Source organism: Ptychodera flava, chromosome 11 (genome assembly GCF_041260155.1).
Source record: "Ptychodera flava strain L36383 chromosome 11, AS_Pfla_20210202, whole genome shotgun sequence".
Taxonomy (NCBI): domain Eukaryota; kingdom Metazoa; phylum Hemichordata; class Enteropneusta; family Ptychoderidae; genus Ptychodera; species Ptychodera flava.
The window spans coordinates 21,957,353-21,982,135 of record NC_091938.1 but is presented as its reverse complement, the minus strand read 5'-3'; the positions used below and the strand labels follow the sequence as shown (position 1 = coordinate 21,982,135).

The 24,783-nt window shown below is 37.2% G+C and overlaps 2 protein-coding genes across 2 annotated transcripts; one reads left to right on the top strand and one right to left on the bottom strand.

The window, feature by feature from the left end:
• The first annotated feature begins 3,235 nt into the window (after positions 1-3,235).
• On the top strand, positions 3,236-20,151 carry LOC139144413 (kinesin-like protein KIF9). The gene is made up of 15 exons (XM_070715115.1): positions 3,236-3,259; positions 3,662-3,817; positions 4,763-5,035; positions 5,880-6,107; positions 7,128-7,304; positions 7,617-7,764; positions 8,236-8,451; positions 9,480-9,727; positions 10,595-10,755; positions 15,357-15,619; positions 16,104-16,226; positions 16,731-16,910; positions 17,322-17,425; positions 18,263-18,367; positions 18,988-20,151. The coding sequence occupies exons 1-15, from the start codon at positions 3,236-3,238 to the stop codon at positions 19,096-19,098; spliced, it is 2,517 nt and encodes an 838-aa protein (XP_070571216.1). The 3' UTR covers positions 19,099-20,151.
• A 1,329-nt stretch (positions 20,152-21,480) lies between these two features.
• Positions 21,481-24,649, bottom strand: LOC139143818 (uncharacterized). Its single transcript, XM_070714390.1, has 3 exons — positions 24,497-24,649; positions 22,808-22,893; positions 21,481-22,220 (listed from the first exon to the last, which is right to left on the bottom strand). The coding sequence occupies exons 1-3, from the start codon at positions 24,623-24,625 to the stop codon at positions 22,070-22,072; spliced, it is 366 nt and encodes a 121-aa protein (XP_070570491.1). The 5' UTR covers positions 24,626-24,649; the 3' UTR covers positions 21,481-22,069.
• Between the last annotated feature and the right edge of the window lie 134 nt (positions 24,650-24,783).

Genomic DNA, 24,783 nt, shown 5'->3' with positions numbered 1-24,783 from the left:
TCGACCCCTGTCCGTTTCGACCCAAGTAATTCACACCCTCTTGTCGTTGTTTGTGGTCAAATCAATCCCGGTGCCTTAGTCACTTCGACCTCAGTCAGTTTTCATGTTACATGTACCTGACAACGTTTTACTGAGTACATTATGCAACTTGTTTCTGTGAGAAAAACTGCTGGCTTCGCTACAACAATCCACGGGGTAGCTGTGATATCGCAGCGGTACTTGTAGCGTGTCGAACGCGCTCGGGTCATTGGTTTGGGGTCATCGCCACAGTCCCTGTGGCGATGACCCCAATGACTCGATCGCGTTCGCCACGAGTACCGCTGCGATATCACAGCTATCCACGGGGCTGTGAACACTCTGATACTTGTGGGAGGCCTGGGGTACCCCGGCCCCATTGTCACTTACTGACTGGGGAACGTGTCTCACTGAAGTACGGATGGATAAAGCATGTCATTTACTTATTCTTTGGAAATAAAGCATTCGTCATTATCGCAATTGCTTGCCATATGCGGCAAGATTGGATGAGCGAGGCCGGTCCGCTCGCCTTGGTGTCTTGACGCCAAATGAGCCTATTTCCGGTTTAGGCGTTGGGCTTACAGCAATGCATTATAGGATATCTTCCAGGGCGGCGTGGATCAGTGTGTGTGTGTGCGAGTAGATATACGCATGCGTATTTCGTTCCCCCTCATGTAAACTTTTCAGAGCAGTGTGTGTGTGTGTGCGAGTAGATATACGCATGCGTATTTCGTTCCCCCTCATGTAAACTTTTCCGAGTAGCAGTGTGTGTGTGTGTGCGAGTGGATATACGCAAGCGTACTTCGTTCCCCTCATGTAAACTTTTCGATCCTGTATGTGTGTATATGTATGTATGTATATATGTATGTATGTATGTATATGTATGTATGTATGTATGTATGTATGTATGTATGTATGTATGTATGTATATATGAGTGTGTGGGTTTGTGTGTATGTGCGTGCGTGCGTGCATGAGTGCATATGGGCTATGTATGTATGTATGTGCGTGCGTGCGTGCATGAGTGCATATGGGCTTGTGTATGTATGTATGTATGTATGTATGTATGTATGTATGTATGTGCGTGCGTGCGTGAGTGCATGTATGTATGTATGTATGAATGTATGTATGTATGTATGCATGTATGTATGTATGTATGTATGTATGTATGTATGTATGTATGTATGTATGTATGTATGTATGTATGTATGCACGTACGTATGTATGTATGTATGCACGTACGTATGCACGTATGTATGTATATGTCTGTCTTCATAGGTCTTGTGTGAATTGGTTCACATATATGTATGTTTTTTCACTCATATATGTATTTACTTATGTCTGTATTGATTTATTTATTATACTTATGCTATAGTAGTTTTATTGATAAATGCATGCAAATACACCCTTTTCGTATGAATATGTTCTTCTAATGTGTAAAATAATTATTTTACATTTGGCGCCTGGTACACACACCACACTCTGTCAATTTTCACGTTTGAAGGGGTGTGTCAACCCACCTTGGTAAATTCATTACTCAAATGTTTCGATATAAAAACTTGGATTAAATTTTTGTCACCAAAAAAAATAAACCCGCCGCCCGGGAGCATGCAAGCGGTTTAAGTAACAAAAATTAGCTGATGGTTGGACTGGACTAGCCCACATAATACTCTTCGTTTCTTCCACATTTTTCAGGACAAACTAGCACATGCAAAGGATTTTGGGAATTTGACTTCACTACATTGAGGTTTACTAATATATGAAGACACTATCTATCAGTCTATATTTTCAATAAGATATGTGATCTTTACATACCTTGATATGAGTCATAATAAATTCGGTGAGTCATGCAGCAGCTGTATTGTACAGACTGTATGCACGTATCTCATGATCATATACAATAATATGTACTACACTAGCAAAATGTGAAATGTTTTTACGGATCTAATTCTAAAATTTCTAAGGATATAAAAATAACAGAAAAAAGAACTTCCCCGTGGAATGTAACTTGCTTGCCTTGTCAGGTGTTTTAAAAAATAAAGAGAAAAATTATGGACAAATTTTTGTAAACTGTGATTTCACAGCATGCGCCAGAAGTGTGAACGAGCGTATAGAAAGTAAGGACACTACAGTGTTCATTAGCATTACAGAGAGGTCCGCTGTGAATAAGAAATTACGGATACTGTCACCTACCCGCGGTTCCGTCATGTTCGCGCTTTTACCAGTTTGCATAGTCAGAAAGGGAACGGTTATCGGTTTGCAAGTGTTTCTTGCGAACTTACCTCGATTGCTCCATGGTCGACACCGCCTTATCTTCAAGGTAAAGAGCACACAGCAGCCTCCCTATGCTTTCTTCACTTCGTCAATTGCTGCATCTTTCATTTTTCACGTAGGACCAAACCGGAACTAGAGTACCGGAAATGATTAATTATTTATGAACCGCTCGCTATGCAAAGTTGTTAGTAAGTTGGAACGCGCACGGCTCATTGACGGTTGCTCAAGTAAATTCATTTTAGCTGAATAATAACCATTAGGTATACCTATTCAATTCAAAATCTTCGTTAGCATATAATTAATATTGGATTTCATTGAAGCAAACTTCTGGAACCGCAGCCGCATCACTGTAGTAAGTACGAAATCGATAGAAGCAGCTGTAAAAACTTAGATTTCTTTTCTCCACTCAGTGGCTTTCATTACTGGAGTAAATATGTAGCAAACAGTTGTACATGTTGGCCTAACAACGCAAGGCGTGAAAACAAAGTCGGGGTAAACTGGATTTGGAGTTAGGTGATCGAGCAAACGTGCCTTGTTGTGATCACCTTTCCGTCCATTAAACGCGCTTATTTCTTGTCTTCCCGAATTAGATATTCTTTCCATAGGTAAGTAAAGTATAAACATGACATGCTTTTAACGTTTATTTCAGAAATATGGCGCTAATAAACATGTGTCGCCGGTCGGTATTTCATCGGGTTTCTGAACTCTGTCCAGAGGCAGAGCTGCTGACGTTTCATACAGTGTCGTATGATGGGCTGTGATTATACATTTCGGCGGCTAGCTGGCTTTCTGAAACCGTGTCAGAATATAACAGTATTAATCGAGAACACTTTTTGTGTCGTTGCAACGAACTGTCGCATATGCATTTTATCAGAACATCGTCGCATTTTACAGTGCGGTCAGTTAGGCGATCCCGTGGAGGGACCGTGGTTTTTCATCTGACTCGCTATGGCTATACTGCCATTTACGCTGGTATTGGAAGTACCTCGATGGTACTTGTGAACCAGGGGAATATAAATTTACTTACAGGGTTGACGTCTTTGCAACAGAAATAACAGCGAACAATTACGATATCTAGTTTTACATTTTTAATCGATAATTATTTTTTATTATCACACTCACAGCCAAGTTAATGTGAAACAACCTGAGAGAAAATTACACAAAATACTGTTGAACAATGCTACTCTCTCAGTTTCTGCTATTCTGTGCTAATTCCGGAGTCTCTAAAAACCGTATTTCTACTTTGTTGTCACTGTCCGACAAACAACAAAGAGTAGGCGGAGAATCAAATATTTCCAAGTTAAGATGTGACCATAAAAAAATGCATATACACGAATAAATTTGTGGCTTATCTTGGAATATTTTACTTTCTAGGTTGTCCACAACATCACAAGCAGAGGAGGGCAGATAGTTAACAAAATGAGTGCAGTGGATGTTCGGGGCAGGAAAAACCGGGTTCATGTGTACGCCCGTACACGGCCCACCGCAAACTTTGCTCATGATATGCTTGAATTTATGCCAGATGGAAAGGTGAGTTCATTGATCAAGAGAGTCCATTCAACTTTATACAACATCGATAAGATGATTACTTTTTGTGTTAAAATTATTTTACAGAAGCCAAAAATCTTTATGTTCCTGTCGTGGATGATGGTCATTTCATAAACTTTTATGTAGTCTTAGAAGTCTTGTGATGTTGATTGAGTTTGAATGATAAGAAAATAAGAAATCAATAAGGCAGACTGTGGATGATCAAGTAACTTATCTGTTGAAATATCACTCATTTGTTGTTGAAAGAATCAAAGACAAAATCAATCACAAAATATAAAAGTAAATTTGTGGATACAACTTTTGATTTGTTGTATGCATTGTCAATATAACATATTTTACTCTCAGACAATGCAGCTTATTTTCCTGGCGAAAACACTGATGCAAAAATTTTTTTCCAATTTATATCTATTTTTGCAATATACTTTCTATTCCCTGTCAAATCTTTGAATTTTTATTTTTTTACTTTCTGAAGGTGGAACCTTAGATAAAGGGCCAGTAAAGCTAACTTTTGATGATTTTTTTCATTATTTTTATTTTACAAATCAATTGCAACTTCTTATTCTACTCCCCAAAGAATGTTGAAACACCCACTATTTAGCTTGTCAACTTAGCATCTATATGTGTAAAGTGCATTGTTATTGTTTACAACTGAATTCTAGTCCGGACCAGAAAGTCACTTCAACAATAACAATGCAGTTCACACATATACAGGCAGAGTTGACGAGGTGAACACTGAGTACAAACTTGCTTTGGGGAGTAGAACAAGGGATTATGGTTCACATTCAAAACAAATGCGTGTTTATGAAATTGTTAATAGTATATACCTTTTACCAGTATTTTCTTATGGTATTGCAATTGATCTACTCTTCTGTGAAATTCACTCTTCTGTTATGGAGTTGGGGACTAACTACGCACTTTTTCACACAGACTGTGAATATCCATGGTAGAAAAGATATGAAAAGAGGGGTTGTCAACAACCAACTCCTTGATTGGTCCTTTAAAATGGACGGCATTCTCCACAATGCCAGCCAAGATGAAGTGTACAACGATGTGGCTGCCAGCATGGTGACCAATCTCCTGGACGGTTACAACGGTACTCTGATGTGCTACGGACAGACTGGTGCCGGGAAAACCTTCACCATGACAGGAGCTACAGAGAATTACCAGCATAGAGGACTTATACCAAGGTCAATAGCACAGGTATGAATAAACCCTTGACCAAATGGAAAAAAAAAATATGTACAATTAGACCAGATCTGAAAGATCTGAACAAATAGGTTTTAAATCAATATAGTGTAATTGGTCAAATGGTAACCACAGAGTAATCTCAGGGACTAGGTCACTGCTTTATTGTATCATATTGTTGGTATGTTATGACTGCAGCTTTCAACATTCATCACCAAGGGATCATTGTTTGTGACAAAAAGACATGACCATTTTTTCTTACAAATTAACGCCATCTAATTCATATATAGAACAGATGGCTACATAATTACTAGTACTTGCCATTTCACATTCAAAGTCATATTTTCGATGAATGTTTGTCAGTTTACACTGTGTTGCTCTTTTAGTGAAATAGTTCATGTTAATTTCATTAGGCAAAATAAAGAAATATGTGTGCATGAGTTTCCAGTAACGCAACCAACCTTACAAAAACCCTCCGACTCTAGGCATTTTTTTTTCATTTTCAAAGAATTTTGAGTAAATTCCCTAAATTTTACCATATGTTATGGGTCTCAGCCAACTGAAATAAAAAATAAAGATTTTCCTCTGATCTACATATCCTAATTTTTGGAGGCATCCCTGTTACTGGAAACACATAAATTTTTTTATTTGGACTGGTCAGGTATTGTGTTATTTCATTTTGTAGTCTGTAGAGGTCTAAAAAGTTAATGTGGGTCAAGAATTTCACCAACTATTACTGGTAATGTTCATGCATCAATGTCATGACATAAACATAGGAATAAGCATTGAACATAATAGTGCTAAGTCAATGCAAGCGGATGGCAGTATTACTTTCAAGTTCATTGTCATCGTTTCACAGGTCTACAGAGAAATTGAAGAGAGGCCCGAACATGCAATCACCGTGCGGATATCTTACTTAGAAATTTACAATGAAACCATGTTTGACTTGCTGTCAACGTTACCCGAGTCCATCCAGTCAGTTCCACAGATGACCATAGTTGAAGACGAGCAAGGAGGAGTGAACGTCAAGGGATTGTCCGTCCATTTAGCTCAAAATGAAGAGGAAGCTCTCAATCTTCTGTTTGAGGTATGCTACCATCTTTTACAGTAAATTTAAGGTAGTATGAGCCTTGAAAGTGAAAGACTTAAACTTTTTCTCAAACTTTCCTTAATGAAACTTTCAACCATTCTCTTACCAAATAACGAATAAAAATCAGGGTCACTGTGCAAAGTTTGGTAGAGAAACAAATTACCGAACATTACTTATATTTGAAATTCAAAATGGCTGTCATCCCTGTGTTAACTCTATGGTGAAAAATGCAATTGTTGCTTTCGAAAAATGATCGTTGAATCGTTGATTGTTACACCAAGACTTTAAAATGAGCCCCCACAAGTGGTAGATCAGAAAAGAATTGTCAAAATTTGAGAGTCAGAATATCTGTCCCTGAGGCGCATTCTACCTTAACTTCACCCCATGATGTCAAAAGGCAAGAGGCATAAACACTTTTGTGCACCTATCTTCACTGACATTTTACAAATGGATCATTAACAGTAACTAATAGTCTGCATTTAAATATTATACAAACAATTAAATGTCACAGAGAGCTGAGAACATAATACATTATCAGTAATTATAATGTGTAGCAATATTGTTAATACTGAAAAGGAATACTATTTAGATCTGTATGTCATTCCTCGTATAACACTGATTGCATATTTATTGTTATCTTCTACACTGCCTGTTGTAACAGTTAGAGATGAGTCGCAATTATCATTTTCATCTTTATTCTGCAAATTCAGCTGACATTTGAAGCAAAATAATCATATCCATCGTGTTTGTCAACTAGCAGCGTTATACCATAATAGGTTATTTTTCCTCTGACATTTTATGTTCTTGTCACTTTTAATATTCATAAAAATATGATATGCCAATTATGAGTGTAACGCTGTGGGGACGTGTTTCATAATATTGTCTGAAAAAGAAATATTATGCTGTTTTGCTGTATTTTATGTTGTTTTGCAAAAAGAAATAGAATGTTCATCTTAGTTATACTGCTATGATAATCCATCCGATCCAGTTCTCATAATTTCATAATTCTGTTGACAGGGTGAGACCAACCGTGCCATCGCAGCTCATTCCTTGAATAGTGTCTCGTCAAGATCACACTGTATTTTCACCATCCACGTGGAATCCAGATCGAGAACGGAATCAAACGCCAAATATATGCGATCAAAACTCAACCTGGTCGACTTGGCTGGGTCAGAAAGACTAGGAAAAACTGGGGTCAGTGTGCAGTTTCTTGTTATTTGCTTTTGATCTATCAGAGACTTTTATGTATTAAAAGAGTTTGTATTATAAATACTTATGTATTTCAAGTACTAGTACTTACAATTTTACTGTTATTTTTTTGTAAATTTATTTTATTTACACTTGGTGTGTAAATTTGTTGTATCAGTACCCTAGGGTACAATAATCTCCTTAATGTACATATAGAAATCCCACAGCTCTCTCTTATACTCAATTTTGTCTTCTTTTCATGTCTGTGGTATTTCACTCAATGTATTTTAAATATGATAAATTTCTGTTCTCTTACAGTCTGCCGGTAAAACAGCCATGGAAGCCATGTACATCAATAAATCATTATCATTCTTAGAACAGACAGTTATCGCGTTGGCCGATAGAAAGAGGGAACATATCCCATACAGACAAACTAAACTTACGCACGCACTCAAGGACTCAATAGGTAATGTCTAAAGTTATTATTTTGATTTTGATGTAAAAATTATTTGTAAATAATGTGTAGACCTGTCAATTTCTTTCTCTAACATTGGGACAGTTGACTAAGGCTCCATGGCTTGTCTGTGTGTGCAGCAGACCCTAGATGGTAGATATGTTTTGCATTCAAGTTTCTATTTTACTTGTCACACAGATTACTTTAAATGGGTATCAAATCAAGAATGATGTACAAACCCAAATGATCGTAATAATGGCGTTTTGGTATTAGCATGTAAGCCACTTCATCACTGTACTGGCATTACCAACTTGTACCGTACAACAGTTTTACAATCACACAATCCAAGCAAAAATTAAACTTCAAGTCGTTTGGCCCATAACATTATTTCACATTGTTTGTTAGAAACGCAAAATGTTTCTTTTTACTCCAGCGGCCTTGAATACTTCATCGATTTTATTCAAATATTGCTGATTTTCACAGGTGGAAATTGTCACACAATTATGATTGCCAACATCTGGGGAGAGGAGGCACAGATTGAGGAGACCATTTCAACATTACGGTTTGCCACGCGTATCATGTGTATCGCCAGCCAGCCTGCAGTCAATGAATACTACGATCCGGCCTTGCTTGTGAAGAAGTTGGAAAAGGAAATATCATCATTGAAACAGGAACTTGCTATGCATGACACTCTGGTGAGAGGAAAGATTTTACATCTCTTTATATTCATCCTCTGTTGTTTGCCGTACCCTTCACAGCCAAGTTTTGGTATTACACCTTCAGTTTCTACTGCAAAGTTGGACCTCTGTTGATGGAAAGCAAGCTGGCAGGGTTGACCCTTTCACACCTGTTTCCCACTGTAGAGGTCTGCCTTTTCTGTTCAAAATAATAGGATTGGACCAAACCATGGTGGTGAAAGGGCTAATATTGGAGTGTTAATAGTCTACTGTTCTTTCACATCTATGGAGCCAATATATTATAGTACCCAGCCTGGCAGGGTAGTATGTGCCTCAAAAGTGAATGACTTAAACTTTTGCTCAAACTTTCCTCATGAAGCTTTCAACCATTCTCTTATCAAATCAACAATGAAAATGGGGTCACCGTGCAAAGTTTGGTACTGAAGAAATAAATTACCTTACATTTATCAGTATTCGAAATTCGAAATGGCTGTATTCCCTGTGTTAACTCTATGGGTAAAAAAATTTCAAATTTTCGAAAGACTATGATGGTGAGAAATGCTTCATTCCAAGAGCTTTGAGATAAGCCCCCACAAAAGGTAGCTTAGGAAAGAATTGTAAAAATTTTAGAGTCCAAATATCTGTTGCTGAGGCACATTCTACGGTAGCTTATTAAGTTAAGTACTCATCTACAGTGAGAAATACCTATACATCAGTTCTTCTAAGTAACTGTAAGTGTCTCTTACCATTGTAGCCCTATACATGTACAACCATAATTACTGGTGGTCAACCAAATACCCTTGATCTGTGTATTGTACCGGTACATAGAAATTTATTATGAAATGATTTTGATTTTGAATGCTTCACCCAAATCTCATTTAAATATAAACAATATTTCAGCAGAAATAAATTCTCCACATGCAGTTCATCTACATCCTGGGAATCTTTTTGTGTGACGCAATTTACCAGCTCCAAAGAGTGAGTGTAATTTGAGTAGTTTGTGAGCTAATGTCGTCATAAACTATTTTTTTTAAACTCCTACAGACCAACCGCGCAGTCAGGTCACGTACGAGCCACTCTCTGTTGCACAGCAGCATGAGATCAAACAGCAGGTCCGACGGTACCTCGACGGAGCGCTGGATGAAATTGACATCATCAATGTGCGGCAGATCCAGAGTGTCTTCGAGGCGTTCAAACACACCGTCAATCAGATGGAAACCGAGGTCGAGAGCAGACTGAGGGCCAAGTTCACGCTGATCGACAGGACAGACCCAAATGCTGTCGCTGCAGCTCAGAAGGTTAGCCCATACCTGAACACTCATGCATTGATCCTAATTATATATATTCTGTCATCGTAAAATTGTTAAATTGTCTTTTGTCACACAGTTGCAAGGAAGTCATTTGTGATATTTTCATTTTTGAAGTGAAAAATGTTTGAAATAATGGATTTATATCAATGATAGCTTGGATGTAATTGAACTGAATCTGTGTGCAAATGCTTTCTGTTTGAATTTCTTTCAAACTATTACCGTTGATTTTTGGAGCAACAGCATGATGGCAGTTACTGATGGTGTTACGTTTGTCCAGTAATTTGAAGACTTATCTCAAACTCTCTACTTTTCACAGTGCAATCAGATCAAGAACAGGCTTTACATGTTAAAAATATTTGATGAAAACTGTCTTTCAGTGAGTCAAGTAAGAATGAGTGCAACACAAAGATCACATATTGAAAATTTTATCGTGTGACAATGATCTGTGAACTTGATTCATGTCTTCTTTACTTAACACAAGTCTGTTCCCATCTTGACAATCAGATATTATCACAGTATCCATTGACATTTCACTGAATAGATACAATTAATGTGAAAAATTATTCAGTTATATTTTTTATTCATTTGTCTAACTTATAGCCATTTTAATATTTTACACTACTATACTTGTAAAGTCCTGCTTCTTGCAAGTTTTTGTTTAGAATGTCAGATGTTTTTTAGCATTCAAAGAAAAAGATAGCATTTCGTTAATAATTGCTATAATTTGGTATGAAGGACTTAGAATCATGCAAAAAACATAATTTGCCAAATTTATCACCAATCATAACTTTTTCTCCCTTGTGCCTCTCTGTCTCTTTCCTTCTTTTCTCTCCTGTGTTCTTATCACATCCCCAGGCTGGAGTAGTGTTTGATGAAAACGGCGAAGCAACCTACGTCGGGGAGATGGACCGCCAGAACTTTGGCATCGGCGTGGCCCCCACCTCCTCCAAGCCCGCCAGCTCGTCGGTTGTGGCTGCTAGGAAGGTTAAGAGTAGAAAGAGCAAAGAGAGAGCCAGGTAGCTTCTTACCTGTCTTGGTAACAGCAGCTCACTTCAAAAATCACCCGGATCTTTGCTAGTTCAGATGAATAACGCACAAATGACACCGCCGCCCTCCATGGTTTCAACTAACTGTGTGGTTTGTTTTGAAGATTTGTTTTGGCTTATGCAGCAGCTTCATGCATAATGTTACCCCATAACAATTGGTGAAGGGAATCTTGCATGAAAAAATATCATATTTTACCATCAACACCTACTTTAAACCATTCCCCCCCCGCATTTGCTTGTAGTGATTTAAAAACGCTTTGCTGGAGCATGCTTTGCGATCTGCACCTAGGAATGAGTGAAGGAAAGATACAAATGGGGGAGAGTGTTTGTTGTGTGATGGTGATAGTATGGCTTGAAAGGACCGTGTCTGGCAATGATGTCATTACACTTTAATTAATTCATGTTGCTTTTTAAAGCCAGGATGCTGTAGTATAAGTGATTGAATGCTTGACAATATAGAAAATCTATGTGAATTATTTGTGTTGAAAATAATGAATATTTCTGATTAATCGAGGGGATTTCGGTACAGATAATAATACCTCTTTTTAGGAGGGAAAGAGCTATAATGTGAAAGCAAAACATGGAATATGATAAGAGCAGCAGCAGAAAACTAAATTATAGTGTCAAAAATCTTAGCTTTTATGTCTTTTATCATATCATTGACCAGGTCCGATTACTTGAAATTTCAAATTTATTTTTGTTACTGGCTAGAGTGACACAGACCAAAGATAGTGTTAGAATTCATCTAGAATACATTATGTCCGTATTCCTCCGATTATAAGACCCCGCTCGAGTATAAGACCCTCCCCGACTTTTAGAAGATTTTCAAAAATGCTTTACATCCGTGTATAAGACCCCTCCCTACCTTAGTTCAAAAAGCCAACAAATCACAACTCAAAAATTGATGATAGTATGACTTCAACGATCACTAGTACGACAGCTGATGTTGCTGATTGCCCATTGACACTTTCAAGGTCGTTTGGCCTTTGTTTGAGCCTATTGAAGAGCTGTAATGGAGATACTATTTGTTAGGCAGGGTGTGTACGCATAAGCATAGTGTTGTAAATTATTTAGTGGTTAAAATTTCCTTTAAGACCTAGAAAAATCATTAAAGATGCTAAAATGATGTAACATTGAAATTTGTTTACTGGAACGGCAGGCAAAACTAAATTTTGTCCTTATACTTTTCTTTCTGTATCATTCCGTTGTTAACCTTCTGCGGCCCCTGCTCAATATAATAGAATAGTCCACAGTGACCGCCATATTGTTTTGCTGCATGCTGCAAGCTGATCCACGATGTATGTGTTACCATTTCATGCACGGGTTTACTGTTTGTAGCTAACAGTTTTTCACCTTGAATCATGGATTCTTACCGTTGACAACCATGAATTTCAGTGCCATATCATTATTTTACTCGACACAGACCTTAGATTGAAAGAAAGGTTAGTTATTTTTACGTGCAGCATAGCAAATGCATGTATTGTATAAGCCAATGGCATTGCCATAAGTTAACTGCATGATGCCAATCCGGTGAATATATGATCGACTTTCTGTTTTGAATTGTCTACGTCTTTCAAGAATTGTTTCAAAGTTTTATTTCTCCTCACAAACCATTTGATCAGACAGGTATTGTTTGAGCAGTTGAAATTTAAACAGTGATCAAAAAACAACTCGTCAGTTAGGTTGGGAAGTGATCACTGTGTTTTATCTTTGAAAATGAAGGAACAGTTGCCATTTACGTATTTTTGACTTTGTGTATTCTCGAGAATAATTTGTCAGAAGTTGCTAATATAAGTAAACTTTAGTACGTTCTGCCAAAAAATGTGTGAAAGTCTCGAGTAATGCTGAATTGACGTGAATGAATTAGCATAAATTAACAGTGTTAGTTCAAAACGCGGGATGGCTCGATTATAAGACCCCCCTGATAATTACAACCATTTCATGTTGCTGACCCCGGGTCTTAGAATCGGAGGAATACGGTAATATCTTTTTCAGTCATCCAGGTATATGATATCATGTTAATTTCAACTGGTGTGTGGTTACGACCCTCCTTACCCAAAGCATTCCTCCGCCTGCATCAGTCTAAAAAATAATAGCGGTGTTCCTGATCCTTTGTTTATCCCCCTGCACTTATAATATTGACACGTGGTGAAATCATTTCTAATATAGAGTAGGACAGATGTACAGAGAATCAGCATTGGAAGGTTTACATGCAAGAGTAATGGAGTATTTTTAAATGAAAACAAAAAACTATATTGAAATTTCTCTCAGCATATCCGTGTCTGCTGTAAATAAGATTTATAGATTAAATATTTGTAAAATATCAGTTAGCTGCCATGGGAACCATTGTCATGTCCCAACACCTTATGTGACAGACTTGGTAGGATAAGCTGATAGTTTTGTGTGTAAATATGTACATTTGTGTTGTGTGTGTCTGAGTTACAGTGCTAAGAGAAGTATGAGTGTCTGAGCACACTTGCTTGGAAACGTGTGAGTGATCATAAACGGTAAAGTTTATCATGCGATGGCTGTCCGCAGGGAAGCTTAAGGTGCACCAGCAAATTCGGAAATGAATTTTGAAGTGTTTCTTTTACATGGAAATCTGAACTAGTCAACATCCGGCTGGGTTAGTGAGTTGATGTTATGTATCATGTATACTAGTACTAGTGCATGTCCTGTTCTTAGGCTACTTTAACCCTCCTATTTGCATGTCAAATGACCCTTCTCTCCATCTGCATGTCTCGTCTTGTCTCGTCTCGTCTCGTCTCGTCTCGTCAGTTTATCTTCATGGGATGACCTACTACTACCTACCTACTACTGGTAGAACAAAAAAGCCAGATCTATGCGAGCCTGCTCCACAGGAACACCTCTTGGACACTGGTGAACTCTGACCTCTTGGTGACCTATGAACTCACCACATCTGATCTGCATATGCTAATATTATGATTAAATTTTGTACAAAATGTGTACAATCTGTATCACTTTGCATTGACACTAATCCTGTATACTTTAATACTCTTCTACACTAATCTGGTATCCACTCTCAAAAGCAAAAGTGAAAATTAAAAAAGAATTCACGTTTGCCTTTTCTGTTTGGATATCCAATATTTTTGCATCGTTTCCTCGATAAGTGCGCACTGCATGCCAAAATTATTTGTGTAGTGTTAAATAAGATTGAGAATTTAATACTATCCAAACAGTTTTGACCAAAAAAATAAGTCTAACAACATTAAAATCACCAGCAGGTGATACTCCAAATGTTGCATTAGCATATTAACAGAATAACACCTGGTAAACTGGATTTCATGCACTGGTAGTGATTTTTGTTGTATTTGTTTAGTTAAGTTGTGTCTTGTTCTTGCATGATATATTTAAATTTATATGTAAATAACTTTTATAACAGCACAGTGACTGTGCTCTGCTCTGTTGACCACATTTGTTTGAAAAATTTCCTTAAAAGTTATTTTCCTCCACAACAAAATTGTGAATTTGACTAGTGCAATTTGATCCAAAATTTTACAGCCAATATGGATGATCATTACAGTTCAGAAATTCAAGATTTTATTGTCATATGAATATTTATATATCTACGAAGAATATGTCTGGATTTTATGTGCACAAATTTGCATAAATTAGCATAAAATTGAACCCAAGTGCCTGCTGTTGCTGAGGCTTCCTATCTCTGATTTGTACAGTGAAAACCTGCCATTAACATATGGCATTTATTCGCTATGTGGACAACAGAGTACAGCATATCTATTAGTAAATTATCTTGGAGTCTAAACTAGCATGTTTTGTGAAGTGATTAAGAGTTAAATGTAAGGTTCACTATAATTTGAAACTAACGCTTGTTCAACGGTAAAATCATTGAGCATGTTTCAATTTCGTTGGAACAGTGCAGATCAAAATTTTCATATTTAGAATTTAGAATGCACCAGTATATAGTACACTGCCTCGTGGCAAATTACCACGTTCTCCAGATATATTGTTATTGTACCAGCAGCCTGTAATTTCCCTCATATCTCAATTTTTCCTCATACAATTGCAACCATTTACCATTCAAAAAGTTGGCCACAATTTTGTGAAGCTGCCATCAAATCGTCTCCATTACTACTGTACATTCCATGTGTAACTATAGTTTGTAGTATGGAATTGTTTATATAGAATTTAATATAGAATTTTTTTTTCCAAATCATTTAACCTAATTTTTTCTGAATGTCCCAGTTGCCTGAATATTCACAGTGAGCCCCATTCAAAATAAATGAATACCGTTAGTCGAAAATTTTTAGAAAAAAGTCAATCAATTTTGTTTATCAGCAACACAAGTGCCAGATATTCATGGATGCTACTAGCAAAAAAAAGAGTGTTCTTTACCACTTAGTAACTTCCCCCAGCAACCAAATACAAAGTTTTTTGCAAGACATGACACCGGATGTGTTGGTGAAATTGTACTTTATAATAAAATGTCTTAAAAGTGTCTGAATTCTTGTCGGACATCATGTATCTGAACAGGTGTGTGACCTTCCTCACTGACTGTAAGAAAATGCATGTTATTTTCTTTATCTATCCAGCCCTCCGTCCAAGAGTAACGTGCCGTCCAGTCCCGTACCCAGCACCATGCAGACGGAGCATTCCTCCCCAACCAGGCAGCTCGTTCCCGACACAAGGGAGTCCGTCCCTGGGGCTGATGCAACCCCTGTCAGTGGATCAGGAGGGGCTCTGGGAGACACGATGGCACCCCGGGCCAGCACCCCACCCCTCAGAACCGTGGCTTTTGAAGAATTCAAACACGAGAGGGGGAGTGAAATTAACAGAATTCTCACAGAAAATAAAGGTAAGTGTAAGCAAAGAAGAGATCATATTAGAGAAAGCCTCCATTAGTTCTGACGAACAATTCTCAGTTCCAAGTCAACAGTCTTGTTCAATTGTGTACCATGGACTTTGTACATGTAATCTTTTGCCAGCATCTCTCATGACTCTCAGTGGGACACAAATTTTATATGTGTGTATAAACTGTTGGCGATGCAGGTGAACTACATAGAAATAACTCGAGAAATGTGATTTGCATTTGACATTTTAAATAAATTGCAGAATAATACAAAAAAGACTTTGTCTTTCGATATTTTTTTGAAAGAAGAAAGAGAGTCCAAATGTTGTTGTCATAATAAACAAACAGACATTGTCGTTGTTGATGACTTGTCGATATGGTACAACCAACACAGTTGTAATACACTAAAGCCACCATGTTGACCAAGGCTAGATTGGTCGGGGGAAAAAAGATATTGTTTGACTCACGCTGCTTGTTCTTGTCATTTCAGATATCTTAGCTCAGAAGAAGAAAATGTGTCGAGACTTGGCAAAAACAATCAATGCTACCAAAGAGCAAATTGATCAGACAAGACTGGCAATGGATACAAAGAGAAATGATAGGCTTGAACAAGGTAAGCAATGTCATAAGGATGTGCCTCAATTTTCAGCGTCCAATATTGTCCTAAGTTTCGACTTTGATTTTAAGCTTTTGAAGTCGCAAAGAATCTTAAAAAGTAAACAAACCTTTTTATTGGATTTCCAGAGAACACTTTACAGACATTATTTTAACTTGTCGAGAATCTATTACTTTTAGTCAATAAATTCACAATGTAATCATAAAGATAAGGTAATGGTACAGGCATTTTATCATATTCAACTTATGAGGGCGCCCTTCAGTCAGGCAGCAAGACTCACCCTATTTTAGTGCAGTGCAACTTTATTCACATTTCAAGTACGAAACGTAAGTGGTATTTAATGAAAATAACATACTGATACTCTTGTATGATTTTGTGAAATGGTTTTTCTGTTCATAATAGGTACCGTGTGTGAGCCAGACTTGCATTTTTTAGTTTTTAGTGTCTTTGGTTTCCAAACACAGACAGAGTGAAGTTAATCTGAGTCTTTCATTTTCCCAGGAGAATTTGTCAATGAAGATGGAGAGACTGTCATTGATGAGGAAGAGTTCTTATTGATTAAGAAACTGAAAGAGTTGAAAACAGTGTACCGCGATGAATATGAACAACTGAAAAATGTGAAATCAGAGGTGCAATACTGTCAAAAATTAGTTGATCAGTGTCGACAGAGACTTATTCAAGGTGAGTGGTCAGGTCCTCTATGTCAATCGTACAGAATTGGAATGGAACACCTATCCAATTGCAAACAATATTAAATGTGGCATATAATCTGGTGGTGAATGGGTTCAATGTATGACACAGCACAAAAATAACAGATATGGTTTAGATGATAATATACCATATGCAAATAACAGTATTAAAACACTTTGTGGGGTGTTTCCATTGATATCTAGTTTGTACAATGCCGGAATGAAAACTTCTGCATAGATTAGTTTGAAAAATATTGAATTATTCCCCCAAAATGGAACATGAAAACAATAGTCTACCTCCTTGTCACATAAATTCTGTTGAAGCAGGTGTCTTCTGAATGATAATCTTGCCTCGTGGCACAATGCCGTAACTTGTGACTTACTGTGTCCTTGTTTCTCTCAGAATTTGATTCGTGGTATTCCGAATCGTTCCTGACACCCTCAGATGAACAGAGCAGTGCCCAGGCTGGATTTGGTACAAGGCTAGGCACCACATACAGCGCTGATGTGAGTAAATAGACCAGCAGGCTAACATTTTGAAACCTTCAGAATCCATCAATACCCAAAATACCCATATTTGAGGGAAAAAATTTGTATGGGTTAAAAAAATCTCTAGAGCTTTAACCTATTCACCCCAATTCCATCTAAATATGTTTGGGCTAAACCATGGTGGTAAAAGGGTAAATGAGAAAATGTTGCTTCAGGGTACAAATTAGCAGGGGACAAGAATGATCGCAGATAAGCATAACAGAACAGCATATTTTATTGCATCATAAATTCAAAATAATAAATAGCAAACAAAAATACAGTACATTGTGCACTGTAGTATAATGCAGTACAAAAGTGGTAAAGCGGTATTAGTTTCATTACTTCAGTTTAACAACAGTTAAACAACAAGGGAGATGTCTTCTGAACACTATATGACATACCAATGGTTCTACTCTGGAATAAAATTGACATGCTTTGTTCCATTGAATGATTATGCCCAAGAGATCACATGATGGCTGTACAAACAAAAGCAAAATGTTCAAACGCATGCAGAAATATACGTACTTCTATGCACGTTTGTGCATGCACTTTTGTTTATACCATGGTCCATTCAAGAAATATAAAACGTAGTATGTTTCCTGTGTGCTGTTGTCAATATAACCCTTGTTGTGCCTTTGTTTGAAAAATTATCCAGTGACTTTTTGGCATGTCATTGCGATGATTGTAGTGTCCACATCTATCTCATGATAGTTACTGATACTTGTTGCGCTTGAACTTCATACACCCAAACTACTTTTGTCGGTGAAAAGGATCATTTTACATCACCTGACTGGTTTATGCCATTTGTTATTGCAGCCTGAAGATGAAGGCGAAAGATTTGAAAGGTTACAGATGGAGTTGTTGATGGAAAATCCAGATTCTGCCGCTTTTTATAATGCTAAGATGAGAACTGAAAGGAGGGTGAGTGTCAAAAAGGAAATTAAATAAGTTGTCTAACGTAAAATGTTATTTAAATTTAAGATTGGCAACACATATTCTGGCTTGTACAACTGTGACCTTGTAACCCATCCACATGTCTGTCAGGGCAACTTTATTTTTCAAAAACTGTAATCATTTAAAGTAATGATATGAGTATGTCATCATCAAAATAAACCAACCTCTTCATATCGGTAGATCATTTTGTGTCTTGTATGGCTTGTACCCATAGCTTTGTAGGTTTTTGGGCATGTGCTGTTTCTGATTGTTACACGTAAACAAAACAGTGTACTGTGAGCCCATTGACATGTCAGTGACTCAAGTGTTGTCTTTGAATTTGACTCAGGGAAATTTTACATATTACATGTGTTTGTGTAGGGCAGACTCAAAACTTGAAGACATTACTTCACTGACTTGAAATGTTTAGAAATCTTAAATTTAAAAGCGACTCATTAGACTCAATCATCAACATTTATCAGAATTAGAGCCTTATACACCACTGCCTCAGAGAATCTCCAGAACTTTTGTCCCTTGTTCTGCATTACCGAACTATTCCTAGAAAAAAATGCTTGTTTTGATTAATGCTCTTTGTTTTACATTTTCAGCAAACGTATGAGGCAGCGATGATGCAACCCCAGCCAGGCAGTCACAAGGCCCCGGGCACACCAACAATTAATATTCGTAACCAGCCACCTACCATGATGGTCCAGCTCTGAACACTCCGCGTCTGAAATAGTACACAACCTTGAGAACTGACAATAACAAAACCAGCGAAATACAAAGAGACCAGCATTTAGTCATTTTTTTTGTGATAATGAAACACAAATTTTTGACTTTCACAAACAATTTCTATTTTGTTTGTCGCCACATTGAAAGATTCTCACATTGACTGCAAGTACCTGCACAGATTTGGCAGAGCTACAAGACAAGACTTGGAGAAACCCCAAGATAGCTGGTGTTCTAAAGATAGTTTTACCGTATAATATAGATCAGTATTTTTAAAACAAATGCGGCTGTCATTTTGTGAATTGTAAAATTTGATCAATTCATTAAACCCTGACCACCCTAGAAATGACACTCCAGTTGTCCTCTACAATTGGTTGGACTGTTCCATTTGCACTTATAGGGGGTACAGTGAAGCACAGGGAAGGCCATAACCAAAGTTGTAACATACATTCATCCATGTACATGTAATGATAGACTAAGAGATACATTCAAACTTGTAAATTTTTTAAAAGTTTGATTTTCCAAAAAATTGTACAATTGAATTACTTAATGTTGTAAATATTTCATATTTTATACACTCATTTAATGTTTTTGATTCCCAGCAACAATTTAGGTGAATGCTTTTTCCAGGAAAAGTGTGTTTGTTAACAAAGTTATTAACAGCGTGGCCATGTAATTTATAAGACTGCAGTTTTCCCACATTTTATCTGTTTTTTACCCTGAGGAAGTTGAGTTTGAGATGTTTGGGAAATCAAAATGTAAATCGGGGATGTAAGAAAACCAACGTCAGTTTTCACACATTTTATCTGTTTTTTACCCTGAGGAAGTTGAGTTTGAGATGTTTGGGACATCAAAATGTAAATCGGGCATGTAAGAAAACCAACGTCAGATGAGGGTTAATCAGTGACAGTATTCCAAGCTGTTTGTATGACTTGACCCCCACAACTGCTTGGTTACATAGGATGATATCACCCCTGCTGTTTGTATGCATTGACCATTGTGTACACCCAGTCTTTTGTTTGTAATAAACTTTATAAACTACAGACCTACATGAAGTGTGAGTTCTGTCCTTTTTTGACACCAATACAAGACCCTGCTTTAACACATGAAGCAGTCTGGTAACACAATTAGGATGGATAAGTGTGTGAACCAGGTACCAATATGCTACACTTACAGCAGTTGCTCAAGTACATAGGTTTGTACAATCACACAACAAGAGTGAGCTCATCGAATGTGTGGAAGTGTTCTTATATTATATACTTATTGATGATGGTAACTTATATATGAGCTGTTGGGACTGGTGGACATAGACTTCTTTCTTTAAGTGGGCTAGGGCATAGTTTTGTTAGCATTGGTGTCAAATATGCAGAGACATTACTGAGTGTGTCATCATCCTTCATTTGCTACAAACATCTTTATCTCAAGAATAACTATGCTGTGCAAAATGAAGTTGAAAGATCTCTAAGGGCTATACTTTTTGGTGATTTTTTCACCATTTTTTTGTATGTTGATTGCAAGGTCTTACTCTATGCCCCAAAGCATGTTGAAAGAGCAGCTATTTAGCTTGTCAACTTAGCCTCTGTATGTGTAGAATTCAATGTTATGGTTGAAATTTAAATTCTAGTCAGGACCAGAATTCTCTTGTCAACAATAACAATGTAGTTTACACATGTACAGGCTGACTTGACAAGATCAACACTGTGCATCTCAACATACTTTGGGGAGTAGAGCAAGAAACTGTAGCTGACATACAAAACAAAAATATACTAACAATCATCAAATGTTAGAACTACTGGCCCTCTATGAGAGTTTCTATAGATTTGTTCAAACAATTATAAAATAAGCAATTTTGTTTTTATTTGGATTTTCATTTTGGTCAGACAGTCATGATTGGTTGTTATATTATAGCTTTGTCAATACCAGTGAATTTTGTGACGTCATACCGTCAAATTATTACTGATAATGTATCCTATTATCCAGCATTGTGACCAAGGATGTCTCTACATCTACGAATTCCCAAGCCCATAACGAACTCATGAGCAAGTACACTTGCACTTCATAATGTACTTGTTTTTGCCTCGTACATTATGTCGTGCAAAAGTTTGCCTTTGTCCATTATGGGCCGAGAAGGTACATTATTGCTTAAATACTTAACATTTCTCATAACTTTTTTAATTCCATTTTATTTATTGTGTGTGTCATATCACATGACAGCTATATTGGCCCTGTATTTCAGAGGGTGATACAGTGATGGCTTGCTAAGCATTGGAGAACTGCTTTGCCTTTGAACTGTGGAAATGTTGCTGAAAAAGTGGACGTGTTGCCCAGTGCTGTGAAATGCAACAATCAACTACAAAAGAAGACAAAATATATGCATAAAACAGACAAATTATTTTCATTTTATTTACATTGTCAAAAATGTACATCTGGCCCCGAAAGAGCCAGTTACTTCAAAGCATTTGGAGCTTTCGCTGGAGTCTGAGGATATGACAAGCGGGCAAGAAACTTTATCTTTCAGTGTAGAATGGGCGTTAGCATCAGCTTATTATTGACTAACTGAGGATTTGAACACATATAGTATTAACCCTTTCACCACCATGGTTTGTCCCAAATCCATTGTTTTCTATTGTAAAGTTGGACCTGTATACAGGGAACTGGGGTGAAAGGGTTAAGGTGGTCTGAGAAAATCAATCTGAATTCAACCAATTCCTGGTTTGGTGGTTCTCAATGTGTATTAGCCACTTTGTGCTGATACAAGGCTTTGGCATCCTCAGCTCATGGTTAACCTGCAGTACTTACAGTGTGAAAATGAAAAAAAAAAAATAGTGTACACCTTTCATTACATGATGTACAATGAAGTCATACAAGTCATTCACACTGTACTATCAGTATGTTCAAAGTATGCGAAAGTGGAGCAACAAATGAAAGATTTACACCCATGTGACATGAATAAAAAATTATTTACAAGTCCATGTGCGACATTTCTTTATCGGGCAGAGAAACAAGGGCTTCAGCGGCGTGCTCTTTTCTCCATGCAAGGAAATTGTCTGCACCCAGCTCATTGTGGAGTTTAGTCAGTTTAGCTTCTGATTTTGTCACTTCTTTGTTCATTCTGTTGAGAGACAAAGTCATAAAATGCTGAAGGTAAAGTGACAGCAACCAGTGCAAAACATTAATTACAATAAGGGGACAACAGCCTTGTCTTTTCATTTAGGTAGAATGCACCTCAGGAACAGATATTTGGACTCCAAAATTGTTGAAATAAGTTTCTGGTCTAACGGATGTGTACGTTATTGTAAAGCTTAATGCTGTGCATCACCAAGCAACGTTCAAACAACTACAAATGCGATACGTGATACATCAGTGACATTTGAAAACTCACAAGACTAAGTTTTAAAAGCAAGATTTATTGGCAGATTATAACCATATAATGTAACTTGTGATGGCCATCTTTTTATATTTTTTCAACCAAAACATATTCTGATGGTCTATATTGTTCATCACACTACAGTACCAGTAAATCATTATTTTGAACACTGCCCATTAGGGCATTATACATCAAGACAAGTGTTTTCTGTTCCTAACCCACATCAAGCCTCAGAACCTCTCTCAGAATACGGTAGTACGTTGCAGAAATACTAGAAAGTTTCTTTCAATGGAATCTTACAGAAATACTCTGTTGACAAATATATCATTCACCTTCTGCTTTCTGCAATAGCTCTGTTGAAGAAGTTCATGGTCCTGTCAGAATCGATCTCATTTGTATCATCAAATTTTCCTTCATCCTGATGAGAGAAAAAAACCCAAACACATTTCCTAGGAACACTGTTTTCGTTAATGGACTCGAAGTAGTACACAATGACAGAATCTTCCACAGGTATTCAGGTTCTTGGTTCAAGTTGATGATTGTGTAAGATAAAGTCATTTCAGAAAGGTTTTAAATTTAATGTGTTGATGTTGCTTTTAATTTGAAATGTTTTGACTGCGATTCCGCAATATGATCCTATGCCGTTGTCATCATACTTGTGTGAGGTGAATACTCTTGATAGTTGATTTGCGCATGCACGAAGTAAACCTGATCAGCAGTAAGTGAATCTTGCAAAAATTCCACCTCATCGGGGTCAGAAAAAAGTTGCAATTACTCTATTATATCTCAATTAAATTGGCTTTTTATTCACAGAGTTGTACCAAGTCTAGGTCTCCTTGTATGTAGTGAGAAACACACAGAGCATCTCTGGAATTTTCCAAGAACATATGTATTTGCTATGTTTGTGTTATGAAGCACAAACACAGCATACACGAATCACAGAGTCACTTGAACAAATATTATGGTTTATAAGTTGTATTTAGCCTTAACAAGATCATCATTTACCAGAATGTGAATTCTAAACATACTTTTGTAGCAATGGTGAGGAAGAAGTGATTAGAGTCAAATTTAGTATGTGACCGTTTTTGTCATTTTTCCTGCAGTTTAAAAAGTTTCATAATAGACAGATGATGGTAACACATATGTACTATCATTCATGAACTGGTGTCACCTTATTTTGTTCTGTGTATCAACTGCAATTTTCACAGTTTACTCTGGCTATCATCCAGCCCTTGTCTTGTCAACACAATGTGTATTTTTGTGAAATGCATTGTTTTGGTTGAAAAATTTATTTCATATCATTATTATCATTAACAATGACAATGCACGCATAAGGGCTGTGTTGACAAGCCAGATATGGAGTATTTCCACTCTACATTGTAGGGAGTAAACCAAGAAATTGATTGATACGCAGAACAAAAATATTTAAAAAATGATGTAAGATGCAGTTGTACTGGGATGACAAAGACAGTAAATTTCCCTCGAGTTTCTGCTGTGCATACTAACTATACATTGTCCGTGACTACGGTTGTACAAAGGGTTGGCAAAAGCATAGACAGTCTTCCCCCCTCTACTGTCTATGGCAAAAGTCATGCACTATACATTCACATCTGCCAACACTTTTCCCGGCGATTCTGTGTGGTTGGGAAAGGTGTTGGCTACGGTACGGTTGCTGCAGTACAGTAGCTCGAGGTTTTGCCTGGGTATTTGGGTCGGACCCAAATACCCAGGCAAAACCTCGAGCTACTGTACTGCAGCAACGGTACGGCAGCAGTCACACGGGTAGAATTGGCACAACGTCGAAATAAACATCTCATATACGAAATATATAGTATCCAGTGACATTCTGTAGTTTACTTGTTTATGCCATTCGAGAGGTATTCCACGGACATCTTACAGTGGTTCTCTTCTCTCTTTGTTTACAAACATTTAATTTGAAATTTCAGAAAACTGCGTCGTCTGACGTTGAGTCGACTACAATTTTAATTGACCAATGTTTGATCTATCCTAAGAGAGCATACCTTCTGCTGCTGGTAATGACCGGTAACAAAGCTTTCAAGACTGCTTGCCCCATCTCGTTCGGAACTTTGTTCCTTGTCACTCTCTGGCGATTCTTTGTTGTTAGCAACTTCTGCCTTGTCGTCCGCCATTTTAGAGTAATTTCGCTGATGATCCTGTTTTCAAACAAATTCGAAAGCAAAATTATTTAAAATTTGTACAAGTTCTTGTTATTTCCTAGAATTAAAATTTAAGGGTGTTATAACGACTCATATTGAGATTTACAGAGTTGTGCTGTACAGACGTGATT